Below are 25,134 nucleotides of genomic sequence, written 5' to 3'. Positions count from 1 at the left end.
GACATGAAAACAACACTGCAGTTGGTAATATGAAACTTTTTTATTACATAAAATAAAATGCAAAAATACAGTCATTAAATGTTGTTCCAATTACAAACAGTCATTTGTCAGCAATACCTACAAAAAGATTAGTTACCAACAAGAAAAATAAATAGTCTTTGTATACTTGGTCCCTGTGTCACCTCTGAGTGACGAAACAGCAAAAAACTGATGAAACAGCCCCAAAAAACAGCCCTTCATGGCATTGTTTACCCTCAGTCTTCCAATCATTTTCTCATTTACAAAAGTAGAGGAAGCTGATTTAGTAATAGCTGTACAAAAACAGATTTAGATTTCACTGCTGAAACAGAGCTGATTCAGTCTCAGTAACACTGATGCTATGTTGTGGCACTGTAAATTTAAATTCTTGCAAAGGATGACATCACTTATGTAGAATGATTACTTCGGTCGTACTGCGGTCATCCTCCTCAGTCCATCATCAACCAGCCGCACACAAAATAGCAGAGTGATTTTAGAGCTTTCAGTCTCCATTCAAGTCTTTCAGCAAGAAATATGCTCAGAAACCCCTCATTAAACCCCTCATTGAACCCCTCATGAAGAAGAAATACAACCAACTAGCAAACATTAGATAAACATTCTCAGCAGAACATTCCTTTATATGCATTTCACCAAACAAACTTCCATGCAATCATTTATGAGCAGAGGCAATAGCTAGAATAAGTCCTTCAACAAAGCCTGCAATACAGTTTGCCAAAAGCACAAAATGCCTCCCTTTTTCAAAATCAAAACATCTGTGTTAAGCTCTGTTAAGGTATTAATACATATTAAATGTAACCCTTCATTAAGTGAGATCAAAGTTCATGTGACTTAGCTCAGCCCATAAACACCATTAAACTAAATATTAGTCCACCAAGTTAACAGCCATAGATTATAAAGGTATTAGTATCAATATTAATAAAATTATTATCTAATGTGAGGAAGAGCATTTGGCATAATTAAAGACATTTGCTCTTGGTTTAGATTCAGTCAAATGCAAAAGTTTGGGTGCCCCCAGTCATATAACATGTTTTGTTGATTTTCAAAAAGGAAAGAAATAAGTTAAAGGGGAACTCCACCAGTTTTTCCACAGATTGTCAAAATTTCTACATAATTAAATGGTTAAGATGTAAAATGATAAAGTCATTCAGAGTGGTCTGATGTGAAATGCTTCATTCTAGAGAAAGTTACTGAGTCAAAATTGTTCACAGTGGTAGTGACAGGAACCAGATGTCTGAAGAGTTAATGCTTCTGAAAGCTCCCTCAAACAGTTATTACATGAATGGGTTATGAATATTCTACGATATGAATGCTTTACAATAGCTGTATGATAAAGTCTTAGCCTAAAACATCTTGTTAATCCATTTATTTTAATCCATTTATGATGGAGGGGTACATGCAGGGTGTTGTCAGGCTAAATAGTCCAAAAAGAAAACGTCTTTTTTCAGAGTTTCCACTGTATTATCATCAACATTACATAAGTCAGAAGACACATGTAGATTCACTGGTTGGACAGTAAATCAAATGGCTATATTTGTGTGGTAGACATTGTGGCCCCTGGTTCCCATCAGCACCACTGTAAAGAAATCTAAGGTGGTAAGTTTCTCTACAACAAACTGTTTCACATCAGGCCACTCTGAATGACTTTGTTTACATCACAACAATAATATTATGCAAAAAAATTAAAAACTGGTGGATTTCCCCTTTAACACATGCAAAATAACTGTTTATTTGCAAAATGTAACATATGAATTTAACATAGGGGAAAAAAAACAAAGCATTTTTTGGTTTATTATGTACTTTTGCCAATTTGTAAAACTTGTTCTCTGTTTTCTGTAGAGGATGTGTTGACTTACTTTTACTTAGAAAATCAACAAAAGATGTCATGTGACTGGGGGTGTCCAAACTCTTGCATACAACTGTACTTTGATCCTGTGGATTGTTTTTAGCACATTGTACATGGCTATTTGGTAAAATACATCAACAACCAATTACTATAAACGTGCTCATTCAGTCATTTTTTTTATACATCTTTGCATATCTGTTAAAGATACACTGTAGAAGTGAACTTGGTATATACTTCACCATCAACACTCAGATAAGCAAGAGTAAAAACTTTTGTGCGAACAAACAATTATTTAATCCTCTGTGCTTTTAGAACGTACTTTGCTAAGGATAGTGTTCAGTACCGTGTAAAAGTCTTAGGCACTTGAGAAAACAATTTCGAATGCCGTTTATTCTGGGCAGTATGCATTTACGTGTTAAAAAAAAATCTAGCGTTACAAATGTAAAAAAAGTAAATAATATATTGTGATTTGATATCTGCCATCCAATAACAAGTTTATCTAATCAATCCTTCATTAAATTAAACCTGGTGTGCTGCTGGTGCACAGAGAAGTCAGGAACCAGACCTGTGTTCTTTTATGCCCTTCCAACCCACAAGTTAATAACTATAAGCTTTGTGGAAAAAAATGTTACATTTTACTATATTTATGTTTATTTGTATTTAATCTGAAGTTATACAGTCTTTTTACTGGCAAAGATAAACAGATTTACTGCCAAGATGAACAGTATTAATCAATGTTCTTGGTTGCCTAAGACTTTTGCACACTACTGTGGGTTTTGAAATCCAGTGTCCACACATAACAATAAAGGTTTAATTAGGTGCACTGCTGGTACGTAAAAACATTACAGCTTGAGAGACCGGACCTATTTATGCCACAGTCCAACAGGAGCATCCGAGTTTAGCTGTGCGCTTGTCCTGTGCTGTTAAACACAAATCATTTGTGCTGCCGCATCAGTTCATAACAAAACACGATGAGGTGTAGAGTGTAAATTATTATTAACACTGACAAAAAAAACATTTTTATCCTCAGTCTCCGAAAAAAAGTGCATTGAGAAGGTAGTAAATTAGACAGCACTGGACGGTCACGTGACCTTGATGGAGGGCTTCCGGTGAACGCACAGCAGGGTGACGTAGGGCACCCCAATGAAGGCCCACTTCTCACTGGGCCAGAATTTGACCACAGGACCCTGCTCTGGAGCCTCAGAAGCCGCATCGAAGTAAGCGAAGCACACACAGCCAAGGTAGGAGGCCAGGCAGATCAAAATGTGCCTACAGATTCAAATAACATCGAAAGAACTTGTCAAATATATCACCTAAATCAGAGACCCACATCTGTTCCTATAATTACAGTGTTTTCCAGTACTGCATGACAGCAGCTAGGTTTCCATTCAAATTAAATACCGCTGAAATGATGCAAAAGATTAGAACGCCTTTCCTATCTACATCATTCTGACAAAAACATTTCTGATAAATATGAACCGAGTCTACAGAGAATGCCTTAGATATGGGCAACATCCCACTGCTGTTTTGTTTAACTGTGCAGAAGTATTTTACACTGTAAAGAACATGGATAAGATAAACTTGCATTTTATTTCTTCAGCAGTCCACTGGTAACTGCCAGAGCCAGTTTAGGGGGAGTCTGGTCACTTCCTATTTGTCCCTGTTATATCAAAAAGGACTGCTAAATGCTACGGGGCGCCCACAATCAAGTCCTTAATGAAAAGGGCTGAATGGAGCTAAAAGGCTAAAAATGGAAAAATTTAACGTTTCTAACCATTTATGCAGAAACTTCGTTTAATTTTGGAGGATGTATTCTATTAAAAATTTTGAAGGATGTATTCCACTAAAAAAAAAAAAAACTTTCTGTTCTTCTATAGCAAAAAAGGTCTTGGGTGGCAGGACGCTTGCATTATTACTACTCAGTGCTGATTGAGTGGTAGGCATTTACAGGATAAAAATGATTAAGCATTTACAAACTATGTTTTGCTTGCGAGCACCCTGTATTATCTGACAAACCCGGAAGACATTATTGAGCGACAACTGTCCTCACTAGAAATTCTCTGGTATGTGCCATATCCTGCCATGTTTCGTAGCTACTGCCAAGCAAAAACAGGAAATACATCATTAGTAACATGACTTCATTCTATACAAATTTACGTTATTTATCTGACAAATGCGTTTCCATCATAATTTATCATGTTTCTTTTATTTTCAGCAAATAAGGTATCCACCTCAAGTAAGCATACAAACATTAGGCAGTATTATTCATTTCCATTTAATCCTTTTTATGCAGTATGTTAAAATAAGCATAAAAATACATGGATGGAAACCTAGCTAGTGTTCCACAAATATACTCTTGTAAACATTTACTGATGGACTTCAGTACTTGCCCCTTGGCTTTTGTTTAAAGTGAGTTTTGAGTTACAGGTTTTCAGATCTAAACACTACATTACAGATGCAGCACATACAGCTTAATTTGAAAAATGCTGGTTAAAGCAAGCAAATCACCAGACTGTGCTGGAACTTCAGCCCTCCAGCACCAGACATGAGTACCCTTCATCTAAACAAGCTACATTAAAAACCTGTTATTAAAAAGGTTTTTTTTTTTGTTACCTTGTAAAGAAAAGGCAACTTTATACATTTCTCATTCATATGTCACTACAGTGTGAAAATTACAGTGGGACTGGATGGATAAAGGCTTCCTCCTCTGCTAGTGAATTTTCAAGTGCACTCCATGGAAACGGGCAAGTGCAGTTACTGCAGATACAGTGAAGTGTGCTACTTGGGCTCTCTACATGTAATGTGAATGTGCATTTAAACATGCTGAGCGGATGCAGAAGTGGACTCACCAGGCGCAATGCAGGTAAGGGAAGTTGACTGACGACCACATCTCACAGAAGATACGGTCACTGATCCAGCACATCAGCGCCAGGGTCCACCAGAGGCCAGCCAGCAGACCCAGCTTAAACACGCGCAGGTTCTCACATCTGCCAAACAACACACAAACGCACAGGCATTCGGAAAGGCTCAGAGAACATACAGTTACTATTCAGAGGATATCTGTCAGAAAATATTAGGAATGCAAGTTTGATAGATTTTTTAAAATTTGTTTTAAAAAATTTGCTCCTGCACAGTTTTAATTTCATTTGATTTGCACTATAATGTTTTATATTTCAATGTTTTATCTTTCTGTGTAAAGCACTTTGAGATTCTGGAACTAAAAGAGAACGTGCTATATAAACAGATGGATAGAGAACAATGCTTCTTTACTTGAGTAAAAGTAGATGTACTCTTGGTAAAACTACTGGAGTAAAAGTACAAGTATTTTATCCGTCTATACTCGAGTAACAGTCCAAAAAACTTGCTTGTTAACAAACATCAAAAGTAAAAGTGCTTCACGTTATAGATCTTGTTTAGTATTGTTTAGAAAAACAAGTTCTATTAAGAAGATCTGTGTGACTGCAGATGAGAAAAAACTTTATATTTGTAGGTCTACTTAATCTTTTTCATTAAAATACTTCATCAAATACTTTTACTTGATAATTAAAGTACGTTTACTCAAGTAGTACTTTACCAAAAGTACATCTACTTTACAGTGTTGTTGTTTACAAATTGAATAACTGGCACTGGTGAACAACTCAGCAGTTTAAATGTCATCTTATTGAGCACAGCAGAATACTTTACTCTGATAGACTGAGCTCCTCTGTCTGTTTTCTGTGCATGCACACACAAACAAACCCTGAGCTGACGCCTCTGAATATCCACGTCTCTCAAATTTCACATTAGGCAAAATGGCAGTGACATAACACGTGCGTCAGTGCGAGCTGTTTTGGCTCATTTAGCTGACTGTGTATGCGCTTGTTACTGAGGGCTTTTGTAAATATTCACAGAATTTCTGGGTCACATGAGGTCAGTCATTTTTTACACTTGAAGAAAGTATTGCACAATTCCCTCTCACAAGGAACACAGATAAAGCACTCCACTGTCCCAGTACACCAGTAATACTACAAGAACAACAGCCTTCAGAAAGAGAAGGAGAGAAAGGGAGAGGGAGAGAGGATCAAAAGTAAAAGTACTTTTCTGATACACACACAGATCAACAGAGACAGAGAGAAAAGGGAAAGAGGATAGGCAGAAAGAGAATGAGAGAGGACACAGAGAGATAGAGAAGGACAGAGAAAGAAAAAAAATAGAGCGAACAGAAAAACAGAAAAAGAAGGAGAGAAAGAAAAGAACAGAAACAGAGAGAGAGAGAGTGACAAACAGTGACAGAGAGAGATGAAGAAGGGGAGAGAGAGAGAGAGAGAGAGAGAGAGAGAGAGAGAGAGAGAGAGAGAGAGAGTGTGAGAGGGAGAGAGAACAAAGCTTGTTCTCTTGTGCAGGTGTAACTCTGGTGTTCAGTGAGTGCGCTCCAGTGAGCAGAGTGAACAGTGCTGTAGGTGGTGAAGGATACTGTCAGCACTGTTTAAAGGTTTAGTCAGTGTGTCAGACTGCATCTCACAGCTACTGGGAATGTGCTGATTCAACAGCTTGATAACGGCTGCTAAAAAAACACGTTCAGTTTTAAACACACTGCAAACACATAAAACGCAGTTTCACACATAGCGCTTCTGTCTGCATGCCACTCATTACCCACTACAAAACCGCAGTTGCTCTGTGTTAACAGTGTCCATGAACTCTTAATCCAACTTCTCAATAAAATCAATCAATAACTATATTTATCACGAATTTCTCATTAAGAATATTTCCATTTATACAAGTTTTTCAAGGTGCATTACTCTTCAGAAATTCAGAATCACAAACAAATTACTTGGCTATTCCATCTAAATATCTAAACAGATATGAAAAACATGAACCTGAGAAGAAAAAAAAACAAAAAACTGACTTTTCAATCCAAAAAAGGTTTCATGTTGTCACTGTCCCTGCACAAGATACTACAGCAATCAAACAGGACTGAAAAAAATTCACATTAAATACACAAAAACTCATCTCACATGTCTCAATAATCCGTAATGCTGTGAAGCATGAAGCAGTCCAAGGTTTACTAACAGTCAAGAAAAATGATAAGGACCTTTTGGTAGCATTCCCTTTTGCATCCTTCAACATTCCAGCACATGACCTCTAACAGAATTCCTTAAATTCCTTTAGGAAAACTGGTGGCGCCAGTGTGGTATCTGTTATCAATTGTGTGTTGACCCCAAAAAATCTTGAGACACAGTGCTGACAATAACGGAACACAGACTTTTTGGCCTGCCAAAAGCTCTAGCAGTGAGAGAACAGGAAGATGACATAGGAAGGAACTAAGAGCATGAGAGCCAATGAAAACTTCATCAGCAAGGGTGTGATGCCTAGACAATAAACTGCACAAAAACAACAGAAAGAACAAAAATGAAGGATACTAAAATGCTTGGCACCCTAACTCTTTAATGACAAGGCTAAAAAAGCATCTATTACTTACCAAATTTAAGAACATGATTTCTCAATGCTCTCAATGTTATCATCTATAAGAAACATAGGAAATGACCTTGGTAGTTGATTAGCTAAACTGGCTAAACTGGCACAATTACAGATATGCTTATTATTGTGCATTGTCTAAATCGAATAAACAAACACAAACCTAACAAAGCCAAAATGTAGTACATTTTTTATTTTGTTTGCATCATAAACAACTATTCTTAGAAAGTAAACAAAGGCAAAGGAATATACTTCACACTTTGCATTGTTAATCTGATAAAACAGATCAATAGTAAACCCCTCAGCAATCTGAATTTCACCCTGAACGTGTGAACACACTCATTCAGAAATGATGGATCCAAAAATAGAGGCAGCACAGTGCTTCTTTTATACAGTGATAGAAAACATGGTAGCACACAGATGATAACGTGTCTTAATGCAACATTTTGGCCAAGCATCAAAAGATCCTAATACTCAGTAGTATCATGGTTTATGGAGACATGGAGCTCTTAGAGAAGACAGCTTCTATACAACAAGGTTTATATGGTGCATTACTGTTCAAAAGTTCAGAATCATGTGTCATATTAGCAACTGCTGTTATTTTATTTTGTGATAATTTATACACTGTAGATATGAAATACTATATGAGAGCCAACAGAATACACTGTCATTTATAGTCATCTAGTATAATCTAACACTTTTTTTTTACACCTTACAAATTAGATGAACCTTATAAAGTCATAAATTACAAGAATGTTAATACAATCACGTAATAAATGTACCTGCACCAAACTGGTTTTATATTACCAAAAACCGTGATTCCAAACTTTTGATAGGCAGTGTAGATTTTATAAATAGAAACTGGTGTGCGGGGGTAAACCTAAACATAGACAGGTTTGAGATAACCATGCACACAGCCATGAAAATGTAACATAACCCCTCACATACACTTTCTAACTTGCACATGTGTGACCTTATCACAGGCTTTAGTGCATACTGTGTGCTGCTAAATTGAGAAAAGTGAAGCAGAAGTTGGACTACACTTCCTGTTTTGATGAAAACATCACGTTATATATATAGAGAGAGTCAGCGAACAAACGGGTTAAAACAAATCAGAATTGAAAGTTCTGGTCAAGCCTGAACACTGGACAAAACAATTTAACACAACACAAGCACCAGTAATGCACTACTTAAGTAACATATGACTTATTCTTCTGCATACTGCATTTACTCTAAACGTGAGCCAAGTTTGATCAGTCAGAAATAAATGAGGAGCACCTCAGTACTGTTTATGAGATCTTTAGGGGAGTGTTTCTCCTTCTATACAGGGATGTACATTCACTGCATGCAGGTATAGACAGCACAGAGAGACTGTGTTGCATATGAAGGTATATTCAGCTATGCACTATATAATTGGAGTTTTATATAAAAGTATGAAATGAATGTTCTTAAATTACCTTAACTAATAATGAATTTTCTAACATATTTAAACAAAATAAATCAATTAAAACTAGCCTAGGCATCTGTGAGTCCTGATATCTATGATTCTTGAATAGGTTTTAATAGCGGTTTGACTGATACAAAACATGTCAGTTCATAATTGGACATGCTAAAACATTAAATGTATAATGGAACATAAGAGAAAGCTCCAAGATAATGTAGGAGCCTATATGTGTGCTGTAGCTGGAACACTGACCTCTTAAGCTCTGTGATGAGAAGAGCTGTGCATGGGATTCCCAAGGTCATTAATGAGATTGAGTTAATGGCCGGCTTTATGAAGGCCAGGCCAGTAGTGATCCCTGAAAGAATGCCTACGACCAATTTAAACCTTGACCTGGTGATATAGAGAGAGAGAGAGAGAGAGAGAGAGAGAGAGAGAGAGAGAGAGAGAGAGAGAGAGAGAGAGAGAGAGAGAGAGAGAGAGAAAAAAATGCACCATATCAGCATACAGGTATAAAATGTACATTATAAAAAAGGATTATTTCAGTTCTAAAATCTGATTGGCTGAGACAGGTAACATATAATATAATGAAATATTATAATAACAGTTCTTATGTCCACACTAAAAAAAGATCCTCATTTAGCGGTCCACAGTTGTTTAGCAACTCTAAATAAACTTCACTTCTCAGTTAAAGAACTGTTTAAAGAGATTATTCTTCATAATAAATCACAGTATTACTAGGTTTGTACCAATCATGAATTTTTACGGCTGATTCTGAATCCTTAATAGCCAAATTGGATGATGGATGAATTTTTATTAGCATTTTTTTTTTTGCATGCAGTAGCACTAACATTACTCTTAACTAGAACTAAGGGGCCAAGCACAAACCCTGAAAAACAGCCCCAGACCATTATTCCTCCACCAAACTTTACTGTTGTCACCGTGCATTCAGGCAGGCAGCTTTCTCCTGGCACCTGACGAACCCAGATTCTTCTATCAGACTGCCAGATAATGAAGTGTGATTCACCACTAGAGAGAAGATTTCTACTGCTACAGATATACTGCTTCAAATACAGCGTGAATGATCTTACCAGACATTATTAACATCTAAAACTGCAAGACAGATAAACCAAAATAAAAATAATAAAGTGACTGTTTGCAGATGATGTATTTGGATCAAAAATCTGCTGATTCCCATTTTACCTGATTCAAATTGTGCACCCATAATTATTTCTTGAACATCTGTGTAGTTTATCATATTTTATGTTGTTGGAATATGAGCATCTTCACCTGTCTCTACGGAATATCCTAGGAAGGTATCTCTTGGGGAACCACATGCCAATGGCACACATAAGCACCCACAGTATTGCTAATTCATCCAGCATCTGTCCCAGGAAACTCAGTGTAGCATGGAAGTAAGTGGAGCCAATCCCTGCACAAGAGAAACACAGGATGAATGTTCAGGATGAATTGCAAACATGACACGTCAACCCATCTCTCAAACGAAATGAGTGGGAGCACCGTTCTGACAGTATAAAAGCTATGGCTTGTTCTGTCTGTTTTCATTTGAGACCACCCAACAAATGAAAACTGATGCTTTAGCTGAACCATTTGTGTGGAATCTGTTGCACAACATTTGTTTTATTCTTGCAGCATAGCATTCATTTGTTTCTCTTCTTGCAGCACACTGACCCATTTCTTTTCCTGTTTTTAATTTACATAACTTCTCTCACATACACAATAATACAATACAGGCTTCCCAAATTGTGTTCGATATACATACATTTGAGGTTTTGTTCAGACAGTGACTCACTGAGAGATTGCTAAGTGATAGATAATAACAGTGCACAAGCAATACAACCATCATCTAGTGCTGATTCAGCACTCTTCTGCACAAATGTAGGTCAGTACTGCGTTTTACTCTCATAACCCATGAATAAAAATCACTGCCTTTAAAAAGAGGCTGATCTGACACTGTTTGTTCAGTGCAAATCTGCACTTTCCCAAATGCAGCTATGATTAGTAATCACAGCACATCTAGAATGCTGCCTGTATCAGCACTCCTCATCTCTTTGGCTCTACAAATCAGCCTTGAATAAAACGTTTCCAATCCTGATCCCTTAAATAAACCCTCTATAGATCATGAGGGTGAGAGGGACATTTCTGAGGTAACAAAAGGTCACCAATCCCCACAGAGTTGGTAAAAAAAAAAAAGGTAGATGAATCGAAGTATGTGCACAGAGCCGCGTTTGTGCTGAGTTGGCTAGTTTCCTATGCAGTCACTGTGCTGATGTTTTATGGACTCAGCTGTCATCTGGCTCACAGCACCAATGAGCTACAGTCAACCATTATAAGAAAAAGTGTCAGACTGGTGTCAGGTCAGCAACCGCAAGCAAAACGACTGACGCTGTGCTGATAAAATCTCGCCTAGAATCAGCTCACAAAAGGCGACAATGACACTAACATTAGAGGGAACCTCATTTTGCAAGCTGCAAAATGTGACAGGGCTTCCCTTGTTTCCCCACTGAGCACCAACAAAGACACTGAGAGGTCACTGTTCTCACATGTGGGATATTTTAGTCACCTAAAGATTTAAAGGTTGTTTTTTTTCCACAGCTGACACAGGAAAACGCTTTGTGTGTCTTACCATATACAAGTCAACGAGTGAGAACATCAGCGGAGAAAAGAAATAATTCAGTGAGAGAGCAAGAGAAGCAAGTATGAGCTGGGAGAGATACTGGACCAGCAAATGGAGTTGAATGCATTTCAAATGGACTTTGCACTAAAACTGAACTTCCCATTTTCTCCAACAACACAGACACTTTAATTAGCCCACTAACGTCTATGTGTACATCTATTTTTAGACTTACTTTGGTCCATACAGAATATATTTCTCTCAAGTTTGATAAGCTGGAACAATAAAATAACACCACTAGTGTGACATCAAAACAAACAAACAAACAAAAACAATTATGAAATTGTTTAACATTTCACAACATGCAATGAATCGAAGAGGTTTAATTCTGCGGCTCCCTTTGTAACGAAACATGCAGTTGTTCAGAGTTCTTTAAGCACTAATGCTATCAACAATATGCTCAGAAAGGGGTTTGTGACAATTTATCACAATAACAATAAAATATCATAATATTGCCACCTCTACTAAATGTGCATCAAATCAATCAAACTGTGTGGGTAAAAAGTGACTTTCATTTAGAAATTATTTTTTACTGAAAAAACAAAAAATCCAAATGTAGAGTCAGCCTACTGTTACATGTTTGCCCAACAAAAACATCATCACTGTAGACCCACTAGAACAAGCTGTGGCATTTTTCTTCTCATATTAAATTTAGCTCTTGGACACAAATGGGTTTGCGGAGGAACTCCACCAATTTTGTCAAAATTTCTGCATAATTAAATGGTTAACATGTCAACAAAATCTTTCAGAGTGGTCTGATGTGAAATGCTTTGTTCTAGAGAAACTTACCAAGTCAGAAATGTTCACAGTGGTGGTGATAGGAACCAGACGTCCACCTCTAAAAGACCCCTCACAGAAAGTTATTACATCAAATGGTTATGAATACATTGCTTGGTGACTAAGACAATGTTACATGGTAGTTGTGTGATAAAGTTTTGGTCTAAAAACTATTTTAATCATTTTCTTTTCATCCATTCACAGCAGAAAGATACATGAAGGCAAAATAGTCCCCAAAGACTATTTTTTTTCCCAGGTTGACCATTATTTTACCATCATCAGCATTACAGAATATAAGATCAGAAGAAATCTGAGTTGGCAAGTTTCTCTACAAATGAATTATTTCACATCAAACCACCCTGAATGACTGTATGTATGTATGTATGTATGTATGTATGTATGTATGTATGTATGTATATATATATATATATATATATGTTAACCACTGAATTCTGCAGAGATTATGAAAAAAGTGTGATTCCCCTTTAAGGCATGTTCGCCCATCTTTACAGGACAGAGAGTGATTTGCTAAAGCCTCATCTCCAAGCCTCAATCTTAATTCTCCAGACAGAGAGACAGGCAAGCGCAAAAAGATGAAGGGTCACTCTCTCCTGCTCTGCCTCCCGTTAAAAACACACATGAACTCGGCTGCTCCTGTGCGCGAGCTTCTTCTGAGGGGTTACTGTAGATCACAGAATCTGATCTGAACTTACCGACCACCACCAGCAGTGTCCATATCAGATAAATCCCACTGTTGAAATGAGTTGCATACTGGCGAAAAAGACACATCAAAATAGGTGGCAGAATGAAAAACAGAATGTTGCTTATCTAAAAGGAGAAAGAGAGAGCAAAAAAATCAGCCAAAGCCACTGAGTTTTCAGGTCACAGACGGGCCCTATAGTTAGACTAACACGCTGACGTGAGCCACTTTTGTCTTAACCCTGAACTGTGACAGGCACGTCGACAAACCTGGTCAAAGTTTCACGACTGCACTAACTAAATGACAATAAATAAATAAATAAATAAAATAAATTAAAAACAGGCTAAATTTAGGGCTACAGTTAAAGTCAAATTATGTGAATTATGAAGCAAAGTCAGTCCAAAACCACGTTAATCCTCCAGTCAGACAACAAAGCCGTAGCAGCAGTAGCGCTGAGGAAGCAGCGAGGCTAAAGTTGGCTTCCTACTTGCCAGCTTGTTGATCGAATTTTCCCGTTCGACCTTAAATGGTGAAGCAGCCCGAGGCGCCAGAACGTAACTGCTGCACCATTTAAGGTGGAACGGGAAAATTCGATCAACAAGCTGGCGAATAAGAAGCTGTCTTCTGCTTCTTCGTGAGGAAAAAGGCAGACAGCCTGTTATCGTCGTACCGTGTTATAAAACTCCGCTATTCCAGAATAGATCAGATAATTCCCCTCACACCAGTCCACCTCCGAGCTTCCAGCTTGGAGCTGATTCCAGAAAAGTACATTCATGTTTAATCGCGTCACTCAAAGCCAACAGCAGCTACCACAGCCGCCTACTTGGCCAGATACGCGATCTACAAACTGGTGCAAACGAGATGAGTGTCGACTGAAGCAGGATCAGTTCAGCGCTAAGTTAACGGACGCAGGCTAGGAGTTCTGGATTGACAGCTCGACCTCGACGGGACTTAAAGTGTTTCTGAACCGCGTCTGCGTTTTGCTCAGTGATCTGTGGCTAATCGCTTCGACCGGTCTTGTCATCTTGCTGTCCAGCTGAACTGTGGGGCAGCTCAGAGCAGCCGCTCTCTTCTCATTCCCCTGCACGGCGCTCACAACAACAAAGCAACATGTGATCCGCGCATGCGCACCGCCGGCGACATTCTCTGCTGAAGAACGACTCACCGCACAAACCAGCGAGACAGTCACTGAATCAATTTCAATGAATCGGGCCTCCGATTCGCCAGCCGCTCATGAATTCGCAGATCAACTTTGCTCTCAAATGAAAGAGGGCGCCCTTAATATTTTCAATTGGGCTATGCTTTTTTAGGTTAAGTTTTGATAGATTATTTTTCAGTTTGCTACACGAGTGTAGTACCCGATTCGATTCAGTTGGAACCTATGAATCGGCTCCAATGGTTCAAAGAACGATTCGTTGACGAGGCAGTAATCGGCCAGATTGTCCTACAGGTAGGCGTAACACTAAAATAACTTGCCAGGAATCCTTACATAAACACATTTCAGTAAAAGAGGCATTTTTAGTGTTGCTTCATGAATTTGGCCTATGGACTGACGTTTTGAATAGATTTTAATCAGTTAAGTCTACATTTAAACGAAGAGAACAATGACTACGTTTGGTGTTACTTAGTCAACCGCGAAATATTTCCAAGGTGCAGGTGCTTTCGGCAGGAACAATGCTTATTTTCCAGGAAATACCAAAAGTACAAAACATATATCCAGAGAATGTACCTTTACTCAGGACGGAAACGCCATATAAAGCCAGTAAATATGTTTACTGAGACACTGACGTTGCTGAAGTTCCTGTGAGGAATGAAAAACAAGGTCAACCGGTGCAAGGCCAGTCCTAAAGCATGGCTTCACTTAAGTGCCTATATAGAGGATTAAAAAATAGTGATACATCCATCACATGGTCCTTATATCTACAAATATCCTGTGTTGGGTTTATTTTTATAAAGAAAAAAAAACTGGCAAAATGGCCTTGAGACCAGTTTAAAGTTTGTGGTTTGGGGGACAGGTAGATTAATCCATCTTTACAGATAATGATACACGTTAAACATTACACACTTAAAAAACTGGTTCTTTTCTCTTTACTAAAGAACCCTTGAAGAACCATCTTTTTAAGCGTGTACTTAATGAAAGCTTCTAAGTTACCTGTAACAAACTACTAGTTCAGCAAAACATCTGTGGCAACAGCTGGAAAACAATGATCAAGCTTTGTTCATATGTAAAAAGTGATAATTACTTACTATATTGATGGTAACAATGTTTACTTCTGCTCATTTTTCCCCCCAAATAAATGTCGAATTCAAACGAATAAAGATGCAAAGGATGAAGTGATGCAGCATAAAATCAGGACAAAGCATGTTTATTGCAGGACAACTGAATGTAAAAATTCACACTCATTCCACAGGACGGTAGAGGGCAGATGAACAGGCTTACAGAACGCTCTCCTGCTCAACAGAATCAGATCCTAGCCCAGAAGGTCCTCATTTGTCATGGTTTAACCACCATCCTGGATTTCTCATGGATGCAGGACAATCACTTATCCATTAGTATTTCTGTTCTGACAATACCAGGATTTGATGCTTTTAACAGGAGAGGGTTAGTTTTGCACTGCCTGGAGAAAACCAAATACACTGTACACAGTTAAACAAGCAGGAACTGCTTGGAGTTAAAAAGAATAACTGCAGTTAATGAAGCAATTGTATATCAGCTGTGTAAAGTACAGTTGTTCAAAAAAAAGTCTGTTACATAAATACGTTAGTTGGTTTCCCATCTTTAGCAAATGATTTTCACTGTGATTTACTACAGCGAACACAATGTAATGATATATTTGAGGTTGGAATGTTATTTTCTGCATTTGGGACAGGGGTAGAGCAACTACCTCTCGTTTCAGCATTTATTCTAAAATCCTTATTAAGCCTGATCCTGGATCAGTCTCTCCTTTCCATTTAATCATATTGATTAGGATAAAAACAGATTACCGTGTTGGACGTCAGATCAGCACTGTCTAAAGTGAGTGGTCAATGGAAATCCATCACATTCATTCATTCATTTCACCCTAATACTGGGATTAAGTCACCAAATTGATTACAATGTTACATTGCAAGTGTGTAAACAACATAATGTAGAAACCGTCCAGAGAGATCTTCACTATCCCATTTTCTTTCATGAGTACATTCAGTACATACACACATGCCCTGATTCAGTTCACATAAACTGTGTGGGGGGTGGGTTCTCATAGGGAAAGAACTTGCATTTACTGGGTTCATCATCATGAGAAAAAAAAAATACACATAGATTTATAGATACTCGTGGCTAGAAACAGTGGTTTTTGTATTACAACCAGTTCCCCTTTATACACATCTCGTTGCACAATTTGATTTCTGAATCAATCATATATCCACATTGATTTCATACTTCAAACAAATCTGACTTATTTTACAAAGACAAAGACAGACATGGGACAAGGCTGTATTCACATGAGCTGTCAAAGAACTAAGCGATAAAAGATAAGAAAAGATATGATAAATAAATTAAGGCAGACTGATTGCACTCTATGGTGTTAATTTATTAGTAGTAAAACCTACCTTGACTAACTAACAAGGCACAAGAACTACTAAGATTCAAATGATCATCTTTCTACAGAAGTTTATCAACGTCGTCCATCTCGAAGTCACTTAAACAGAGTGATAGCAAAATGGACATTAAGACTCGAGTATGCATTTGTATGCAGCAATAGCATAAAAGGTTATTAAAAACACCGTTAAAAAATATTGACAGATATTTGAGGGATGCCGTACATTCTCACTAAGGTCCGACCTCACGCTTTCCTTTTCTGTGAAGGAAAATGGTTTATATACAAATATGGAGGGATTATGAGCGTTGTTCAAAATGATCATGACTTTATTCAAGATGATTATGTCTGAATGAGAGAAGGAGAATTCTTCCATTTCAGTAGTTAAACTGCCAAGCTCCCAATGCAATTCATTCTTTTTCCCCCCACAACAGAAGTAAATTTCAATTTAGATTTAAGGTCCAAAGGTGTATAAAATGTAACGTCCAGTGGAAGAACTTCACTGTCTGTTACAGAACCTGAACTCATCACCTTACTGCCTTGTTAACCTCGTTAAGAGTTTCTTTAGCTTCCTGGTATAATGATGTGATTGTCCGTTGCCTCAGTATGTCTTTCCCAATGTATGTTGAACAAATTTACATACATGCACACACTCCCTCTCTCTCGCACACAGAGAATCACACCTTGCGCTGTGACACTGAAGACCCTCACTGATAACACAGGCTTTAAGTTTAAGACCGACTCCATAGAAATCTAGGTAAAGATCCCTCACACTGAAAAAGGCAGCCTAGTCCTGATATCCCATCATAGAAAAATATATACAAACAAGAACAGAGACAGATAAAGCAATCATTTTTCAAAGTGCACATCGTATAAGACCATCGCAACTGATATCTCGAGAGAACACAACTCCATTTCCACTGGACTCCTTCCACAGGTAATGTTGGAGGGAAAGTTGGGGACGCAAGGCAGTGTTTGAGGGACTGAGGGATTTTCCACTCTATTTAGTTCTTAACTTCACTTCCACAGGTCCATGGACATACACAGATCAAGCTTTCATCATCTGAAGACATTTAAAGACTCACGCCAATAAATATCTACCTGCTACATATCTGGTTCTGCTAAACGCTGCAGAAAGCAGGCACTGAACCAAACTCAAACATGTTTTTGGGGGATGACAAAGTACCATCTTTGGGTGATGGTGCAAACAATTCTTCTCAATGCGCTGTCCTGCCCCTCTCACACACTGAGCTTTAGACTGATGGGGAGGATTTAAGAGAGCCCCTTATAGCCACTAAGGCTACGTCAAATGAATGGCGCTCCAAAGCACTTGAGACACCACTGCACACTATTGGAAGGTGGTCTGTCAATGGGTGAGAGAGCTTTCAGCTGTTCGGGGCTCAGCTCGTCAAAGGCTAGACGATACTCCCGATCGAAGGCCTCTGTAAGCAGGAAACACAAAAGGTGGTGCAGAATATTAAGCACTTGAATGCCTGGAGCGATGCCAGGATTTTTTATTCAAGGGTAAAGGAAGCAAAAGGGTCCAAATCTCTCAAAAAAAAATAAACACACTGTTCTAAACCAGCATTTACTCACCAATATCAATGTTTTCTCTCCCCAAGGCCACCAGTGAAAGGAACAAGATCTCCCTGTATACACTCCTAAAGATGAGGAGAAAAATATAAAGGTTTAAACATTCCATTAGCAACAGCCACTTTTCCATTCTTTTAAAATTTTCTGAGAATTTTTTTGTAAGTAATAAACTACTGACGTGCTTTGCATTAAAACATATTTGTAAAGACTAATACCCATCCTCCAAACTAATGCTAAAAGTGGATACTGAAACACTTTTCGCCCACAGTTGAAAGGTTTAAATGACATCAAATTAAGAGAATATTGACATTATTCCCAAAATAGTCCTGTTGTCAGTTGTCCCTTCAGTTTCATAGTTTTTTCAAAGAAAATCTAATATAGCTAAACAGCTTCTATTTAAGAGGTAATTTATTGTTAAATGATAATATGCACAGTTATTAAAAACATTTTGAAAAGATCCCTTTTGGGGTAGTTTAGACGACGTGTCCAACACTGAACTCTCACCTCTGCCGTTTGATATCTGGGCGTCTCTTGATTTCCCTAAGTAATAAGTTGATAGGGCCATAGACGTCATTCGTCTGGATGCTCCTAACAATGCTGTTCAGTAGTGCCCGTATCTCCTGGTGGTCAGTGGGGCCCAAAGACCCCTTCATCTGCACTGGAGGCGAGATAAAGTGAAAAAGATTCAAAAGCCACACAGATAATGTCATCTAGTCAAAGCCAAACTACTGCGATTAAATCTGAGGGTTTTTTTTTTTATCTTATGCAGATACAGATGTATCCATGCTGATTTGTGTGAATGAATCTGAACTGTTAGGGTACATCAATTGGCTCCAAACCATTATTACAGTCACCCCGTGGTACTCACAGAAGGTCCTCCAGAGCTGGTAAAGCGGGTCGGTGGGCTCCTGGTGCAGGTTGACATTGTCCCACAGCAGCTGCACATACACCTGTTTACTGTCCTGAGGCAAGGACGTCTGTGGAAGCTACAGAAGACACAGATAAGAGGTAAATTAGTGTAATTTCATCAGATGTACTACAAAGCGAAGCAGTGCTGGCAATTAAACAAAGGAAAGACTGTAAACACTGAATAGTTAAAACAGAATTCCTTTCTGATGTATTCTGGAGCATGTACTGCAACATAACAGCTAGGAGAGATAAGCCATAGAAAAAAAGCAGAGGTGGTAGGGAAACTTGGACAACAAAGTGAAAAGTACATGAACCTGTACACCGTTGTTGCAGTGTTCAGAGGTCAGTATGAGTCCAGGCAGAATACTGGGTACGTCCAGTCGGCGGAAATACCATACCAGGTTCCAGAAGATGATAGGGTGCTGGCTGAGGAACTTCTGAGTGTAGATCACCTGAATATAAAAATAAGGAGTGAAGGCTACAGACATAAAAAAATGACTGTACAATAAAAAAAAACAATTAAATAACATTAACAAATAATCTAAACAGCTTTAAAGATCTGTTGGTCAAAGAATAAGTACCTGATCTCCTTCATTCTCCAGTAAGGACTCCAGCTCTTTTCTTAACACCAGAGGGCTGAGGTAAGGCACAGACACTGGCTTTGGGTTGGGCCGCTTCTGACCGAATGTGTCCTGAGATATGAGAAAACTTCAACTTAAATAACATGTTTCTATACATGAGATTATGCAGAAACATGCAGTACTGCTACTAAGGGGTTTGCATTAAATTCTGACATTTTATTCAGCCCATAAAAATAGACAGTGTCCCTCAGTTTACATCACCAAGATGTATGTATTTTTAAAAAGGTTAAACATTATTGGATTTTTCCATACCAACTGAAATGTCAAAAACAAAAATTCTGTGGCAGCACTCACCACTACCTCCTGCAGGCTGTTGGGGAGGCTGGTGGTAGAGATTCCGTGATTGGGCCGCTGGGCTGAATCCAGGCTCTGCAGAGGCCCACCTACACTGTTGCTGCGGGTCAAAGAGGTGCCACGCTTCTCTGCCTGTCTCTCCAGCAGACCCAGGGGGTCTGAAAGCACTGGCTCTGGCACAACACTGAGCAAGCACATAGATTCAATAAAAATGGCACTGTGCAGTGAAGAGGAAACAATCTGTTGATGTAAATATACATCAATGGAACCTAGCATTCAACAGTGAGCATAAATCTGTCTTTGTAGAACAGTGAAAACCATAAAATTGTGCCAAAGCATTCGACAACAGAGAATGTGGCACTTTCGCCGTGCAGCCAAGGCCCTGCTAGCCTTAACTTGGCACTGGTTTCTAAATGATGTCTAAAGCTACTTTTGATATTCATGAATAACTGTAATATATTTTAAAATGTGGCAAGTGATAATTATCATCATATACATAATATACACGCAAAAGAATAAATATGTGAATGGTCACTGGCACCATGTGGGTTGTTACGCTGTTCTTTATTTACTCTTCTCAGCTAAAACGTGCCTAATGGATTTATGATATCTTGGTCAGTATGATGCAATGTAACATCAAAAACCAAACATGATGATACATTTGCAACCATAAAAGTGACGTGATCAAGCAGAAGCAAACAGATTCTTTATGTCAGTGTTATGATAGATATATGTACTACACAGTCCTATATGTGCAACATAAATGTAAAATACACATTTGATGTAAATAACATACACTTTCGGTGCTCCACTCTGGTCAGTGAGTGTCTCTTCATGTTCGTCTTTGCCTTCAGGGGGATCTGAGAAGCTGATGAGGTCAGGGGGGTCACTGGGACTGCCCACCTTTACTTCTGATGAGGTGGAGGCTGTAGGCTGTGTGCTACTACTGTGGATACTGTCCCCTGAAGTGCTAGTCTTCAGATAGAACCTGGGTTCACATATACAAAGAACAAGAGTCAACAGACCTCATTATCACTGCTGTAAATGGGACATTTCGAAAATTGTACTGAACTTGACAGAAATTATATAAAAGGAGACACTTAAGAAGACTTGCTAAAAAAATTAAGGTGTCTCAACTAAAGTTTACTAAAGCTAAATATTTGAATATATCTTTGTTACAGTCAATGATCAACTGTAGACCTTACATTCTAAGTTATCATGACAATATAAAGGTCTTTGGACACAGTGAAATTTGTTCAAACGACAACATATCTACTCGAACACATAATAACTGATATCTAGCAAACCAAATGTGATTTTTCACATGATGAAAACGCACAAATATTTTTTTTTTTGCAAATTTTCACTTGTGACATGAACTCAGTCGACCAATTATCGGTGTCTCTAGCAATAACCAAGATAAATCATTGCCTGTGTCCCAACAACAAGAACTTTTTGACAAACAGTGAAAAGTTATAGGTTGTCCTCAGCTTCACCTTGTATTGTTCTAGAATCTCCAAAGGTAACTTAAACTGGGCCACAGGCAACTACTCAAAGTTTCAGCTCCTGAATAAGGCAGTGAAACTCTTCGTTCTCCTTTCACTTTTCCAGTACTATAAGGAGTATTTGTCCTTTTTGTGAGGACAAATCCCAAAAAACTGCAATGTACCTGGACCGCATAGTTTCATTGAGAAAAAATCTTTTCCAAATATGTGCCATTTATTTGTACCAAAAAACCCTACATGATACTTATTTCCTTATTTTACGCTACACGTCCGAACATTTGTAGACACCTGTTCATTTCTTCTGAAATCAAGAGTATTAATAGGGAGTTTGTCTCTCATTGCTGCAAAAACAGCTTCTGCTCTTCTGGAAAGGCTTTACATTAGATGTTGGAACATTTTTGTGAGGGCTGACTGCATTCAGCCACAAGAACATTAGTCCACTCAAGTCCTAATGTTGGATGATTAGTCCTGGAACATTATACACCCATCCTAAAAATACTGAATAGTGCTCATCACTACAGTGAACACAGTTCCAGTGCTCCACAACAGAAGGGGAGTCTGTACACTTTTGGACACAGTTTATGTGGCTACCATTGCTAAGCCCTGATTTGGATTTAACACCTTACCCAGGTGTAGTGCGCAGGTCATGGAACTCCACATGGAGCAGGGGCAGGAAGGCGATCTGGCAGAAAGGACAAGTGGTGTTCAGGTTAGAGTCATCCGCTGTCCAGCCCGCCATGATCTCCTCATCATACACCAGAGCCTCACAGGAGCGACACTGAGAACAGCTGGACATTAGTACCTATGAGAGAAGGCACACAAACATCTTCATGAGACAAAATGTAAGATAAGAGTCATTATATTTTCATGGATGATTACAGGAAAAAAAGAACTGTGTCTTTAAAATGAGAAATGATGAATTGTACATAATATGACCAAGCACATGAAGTAACAAGCCAAAAAAGGTCAATTTTAATTTCAGGTTTTACATGCTGAAAAGTACACTTTCGATTAAAGAGATCACTTTTTGCAATGCAGGAGTATAGAGTTTGATCAGCAGAGGGCACTGTTCTCACCTCTAGAGCACAATTCTGAAAAATGCTTGAGGTGCTGGCATGGTGAGACGAGCTCTGCTCAGACCTCTCAGAGTCTGCGCCTCTCATGGACCTGCCAGGAGTCACAGCTATAGAAAAAGAAGAGAGAAAAAAAAATGTGTTTAATGAGTACAATAGAAACACAAAATACAGTAGGTCAATGGCATGATTACATCTAGAAGCACAAGGTGACTCTTCTTATGTGCGACTCACGTGGCCCGTGCTGTCCCCGACCATTATCACTGCTGCCACTGCTGCCTAGGCTGGTGTTACTGTGAGTAAGGCCATTAGCCGTCAGACTGGACATCAAGCCTCTGGGTATGGTCCTATCCACTTCCTCACTACTGAGAAGCTGTTCCTCCAGGTGAGCTGGGAAGCTGTCCCTGGGCTGGCTTTGCTCCTCCTGTAAATCAGAAAAAAATGTTGGTTGAAGATGACTGTTGCATGGTGTGTTCAGGAAGAGTACTTTTGCTCCTCAATGAAAGGGAGTATGGGAGGGTAAAGCGCTAAACAAGAGAGAAGCATAATAGGCTAAGCAATGTTTTCTTCTGCATTACGTCTGTCCTTCAAAAAAAGACATAAAAAATATGAAAACCAAAGAGAAACACTTTCTGCAACTTAGTGTATAAACTGCTCTATAATTAAAGGCTCATTATCAACATTCATCAGAGAAAGCACCTTTCCAACAAAGGAACACAATGCAAGGTCTGATAGATCAGGGTTGGAATTCATTGATCGTATGGGTCCTTGAGTGTAATGATTTGTCTTCCATTTCCCGTTCCTTCTCCCTAGCCCTCCCTTAGTTCTCCACTGTTAAACCTGCTCACCTCATCATCTGAGTAATAGGCCGAGGCCACTGCTCCCCACACTTTGCTGGCCACATTAGCCGCCTGCTTCATGCCGTGCTTCAACATGTCCACTTTAGGCCCTGAAAGTAAGGCATCCATCTTGATGCCTGAGATGGAGTTGATAACAGACCCCAGCGATCCGCTCTGAGAAGACCTAACCAGTGCAGTCAATGAGGATGACCTTTGTCCTGTAGAACCAGGTGTCTTCGGGGACTTGATGGCGAAGGTCTTTGACCGTGTGACGGCAGGGCTGCGTTTGGGGGTTTCCAGTAAATCGGGGGTTTTTACAGGGCCTGCGGGAAGGCTAGACCTTCGCTCCAAAGACTGCTTGCTGGCAGGAGAGTCCACAAGGTCAGCTTTGCGCAGCTCCAAGTCACGCTGTGGCCCCTGGTGTAGCTCCATGCTTGATGCCTTGGCACCTAATGGACTCTGGAGGTTCATGTACATCTCTATCTCGTCAGCGAGGTTTCGTGAGACCACCGGCGGGACAAGACGTGCAGACTCTTGGCTCTGGATAGAGGCTGCCTCCTCACTTTCTGAGGCCAGCAACGAAAGAGGGTCTGCCCCAATTTCCACATCCTCTCTCTCTACCGCCTTAGAGGAGGAGATGTTTGCACTTTTCTCAGCTCCTTCGCTCTGAGGCGCCACCTCTGCTGGCTTCTTCCCTTTATCCTTACTTTCTTCCCTCAAATGAATTATTTTCATTTTCTCAACCCCTTCTTCATTATCTTCCTCCTTGAGGGCTGAGCTTGTATTAGGCCCAACATCCAGTTCTTTAAAGACTGAGCCCGAGGCTGTAGTGGGTGGTGGAGTTTTGGCTCCAGAAAAAGCAGCTGCTAGGATTTTAGCGTCAGCACCCATGTGATCCACACTCAGCTCCAGACTGTTCTTCTTCAGGAGCATCCCAGCTCGGCTCTCTGCGCTGAAGCTACAGCTGCGCTCAGCAAAGGCTTTGGCTCGCTGCTGCTGGCCAGTTTGGGCTGGGACTGGCTCTGGGTCTGCGGAGCTGTCGTTCTCAGGCAGGGCGATGTCTTCACTCTTACTGCGAGGGGTGAAGAGTTTACCACCACTTGCAGAACCACCACCTGCAAAAGTTACAAAAAGGCATGACAGTTATGGTTATTTGTCATACTATTTATTAATATATCATCAAAACTCTGCTAAGTCCATTGCAAATAAGGTAAAGATAGTGCATGTGAACTAAGGCTATGTTCATATTACAAGCTTTTGTTTAATTCCAATTTTTGTGCCTACCTGATGCATTTCTGCTTTGATGGTTCACATTTGTGTGTTTCTAAGCGATGTATCATTTGAGTGAACACCGATAATGCTATGAAAATTAATAATGCTGCTGATACCAGATAATGATAGCATGTGCAGTGAAGTGTGATGTAAATTGTGATGACATCTCTAATCTCATTGTGCACAATTACATATTGAATATGTCTATGTATGAAAGTGCCTTGAATCTGATTTGAACAGACTAGATTTTTGAGTTCACACAGCTCTGAAAAAATAAGATCTATGCCACTTTTAGGCAAAAGAATCAAATACCACCCTATAATGTGAACACAGCCTGATATGTAGGAGTGCATGATTGTAGTCTGCTATTTTTTGCTCAAAAACATTTGACTGGCAATTGGCCAACTTACATTTTTTATTTTGGCCCATCTATGTTGCAATTTTATGATGAGCCATGTGAGTGCACTCATGCTGCAATTGA

At 39.2% G+C, this 25,134-nt stretch overlaps 2 protein-coding genes across 5 annotated transcripts in view; both read right to left on the bottom strand.

The window, feature by feature from the left end:
- Positions 1-20: 20 nt before the first annotated feature.
- Positions 21-14,064, bottom strand: acer2 (alkaline ceramidase 2). 2 transcript variants are annotated; one of them, XM_036597616.1, is made up of 6 exons: positions 13,620-14,064; positions 12,963-13,020; positions 10,068-10,209; positions 9,033-9,170; positions 4,732-4,869; positions 21-3,151 (listed from the first exon to the last, which is right to left on the bottom strand). In XM_036597616.1, exons 1-6 carry the CDS (start codon positions 13,722-13,724, stop codon positions 2,965-2,967), a joined length of 768 nt encoding a protein of 255 aa, XP_036453509.1. In that variant the 5' UTR covers positions 13,725-14,064; the 3' UTR covers positions 21-2,964. The 2 variants fall into 2 exon arrangements, with proteins under 2 accessions (XP_036453509.1, XP_036453508.1); XM_036597615.1 differs by having other exon boundaries at positions 12,963-13,077; positions 13,620-14,061.
- A 1,230-nt stretch (positions 14,065-15,294) lies between these two features.
- Positions 15,295-25,134, bottom strand: part of dennd4c (DENN/MADD domain containing 4C) — a 57,593-nt gene continuing 47,753 nt past the window's right edge. For all 3 annotated transcript variants that reach the window (XM_036596735.1, XM_036596733.1, XM_036596734.1), the window contains exons 23-34: positions 23,391-24,496; positions 22,777-22,966; positions 22,546-22,652; positions 22,096-22,271; positions 20,761-20,952; positions 19,965-20,148; positions 19,611-19,721; positions 19,344-19,481; positions 18,989-19,106; positions 18,625-18,778; positions 18,124-18,188; positions 15,295-17,969 (exon numbers count right to left, since the gene is read on the bottom strand). In XM_036596735.1, coding sequence (XP_036452628.1) covers positions 17,833-17,969; positions 18,124-18,188; positions 18,625-18,778; positions 18,989-19,106; positions 19,344-19,481; positions 19,611-19,721; positions 19,965-20,148; positions 20,761-20,952; positions 22,096-22,271; positions 22,546-22,652; positions 22,777-22,966; positions 23,391-24,496 — 2,678 coding nt within the window. In that variant the 3' untranslated portion in view covers positions 15,295-17,832. The remainder of the gene's footprint in view (positions 17,970-18,123; positions 18,189-18,624; positions 18,779-18,988; positions 19,107-19,343; positions 19,482-19,610; positions 19,722-19,964; positions 20,149-20,760; positions 20,953-22,095; positions 22,272-22,545; positions 22,653-22,776; positions 22,967-23,390; positions 24,497-25,134) is intronic.

The sequence above is a fragment of the Colossoma macropomum genome, unplaced genomic scaffold (assembly GCF_904425465.1).
Source record: "Colossoma macropomum unplaced genomic scaffold, Colossoma_macropomum, whole genome shotgun sequence".
NCBI lineage: Eukaryota > Metazoa > Chordata > Actinopteri > Characiformes > Serrasalmidae > Colossoma > Colossoma macropomum.
Note: the sequence above shows the minus strand (reverse complement) of the source record. Positions and strands in the feature narration are given on the sequence as shown.

What these genes read in the sequence shown, in the direction of transcription:
- acer2 (XM_036597615.1), bottom strand. Translation starts at nt 13,724, where the DNA reads ATGAATGTACTTTTCTGGAATCAGCTCCAAGCTGGAAGCTCGGAGGTG. An exon ending in GACACTGCTGGTGGTGGTCG is followed by an intron (nt 10,210 to 12,962) that starts GTAAGTTCAGAT and finishes TCTCTTGTGCAG; the next exon opens with GGATTGGCTCCACTTACTTC. An exon ending in CCTTACCTGCATTGCGCCTG is followed by an intron (nt 3,152 to 4,731) that starts GTGAGTCCACTT and finishes TTGAATCTGTAG; the next exon opens with GCACATTTTGATCTGCCTGG.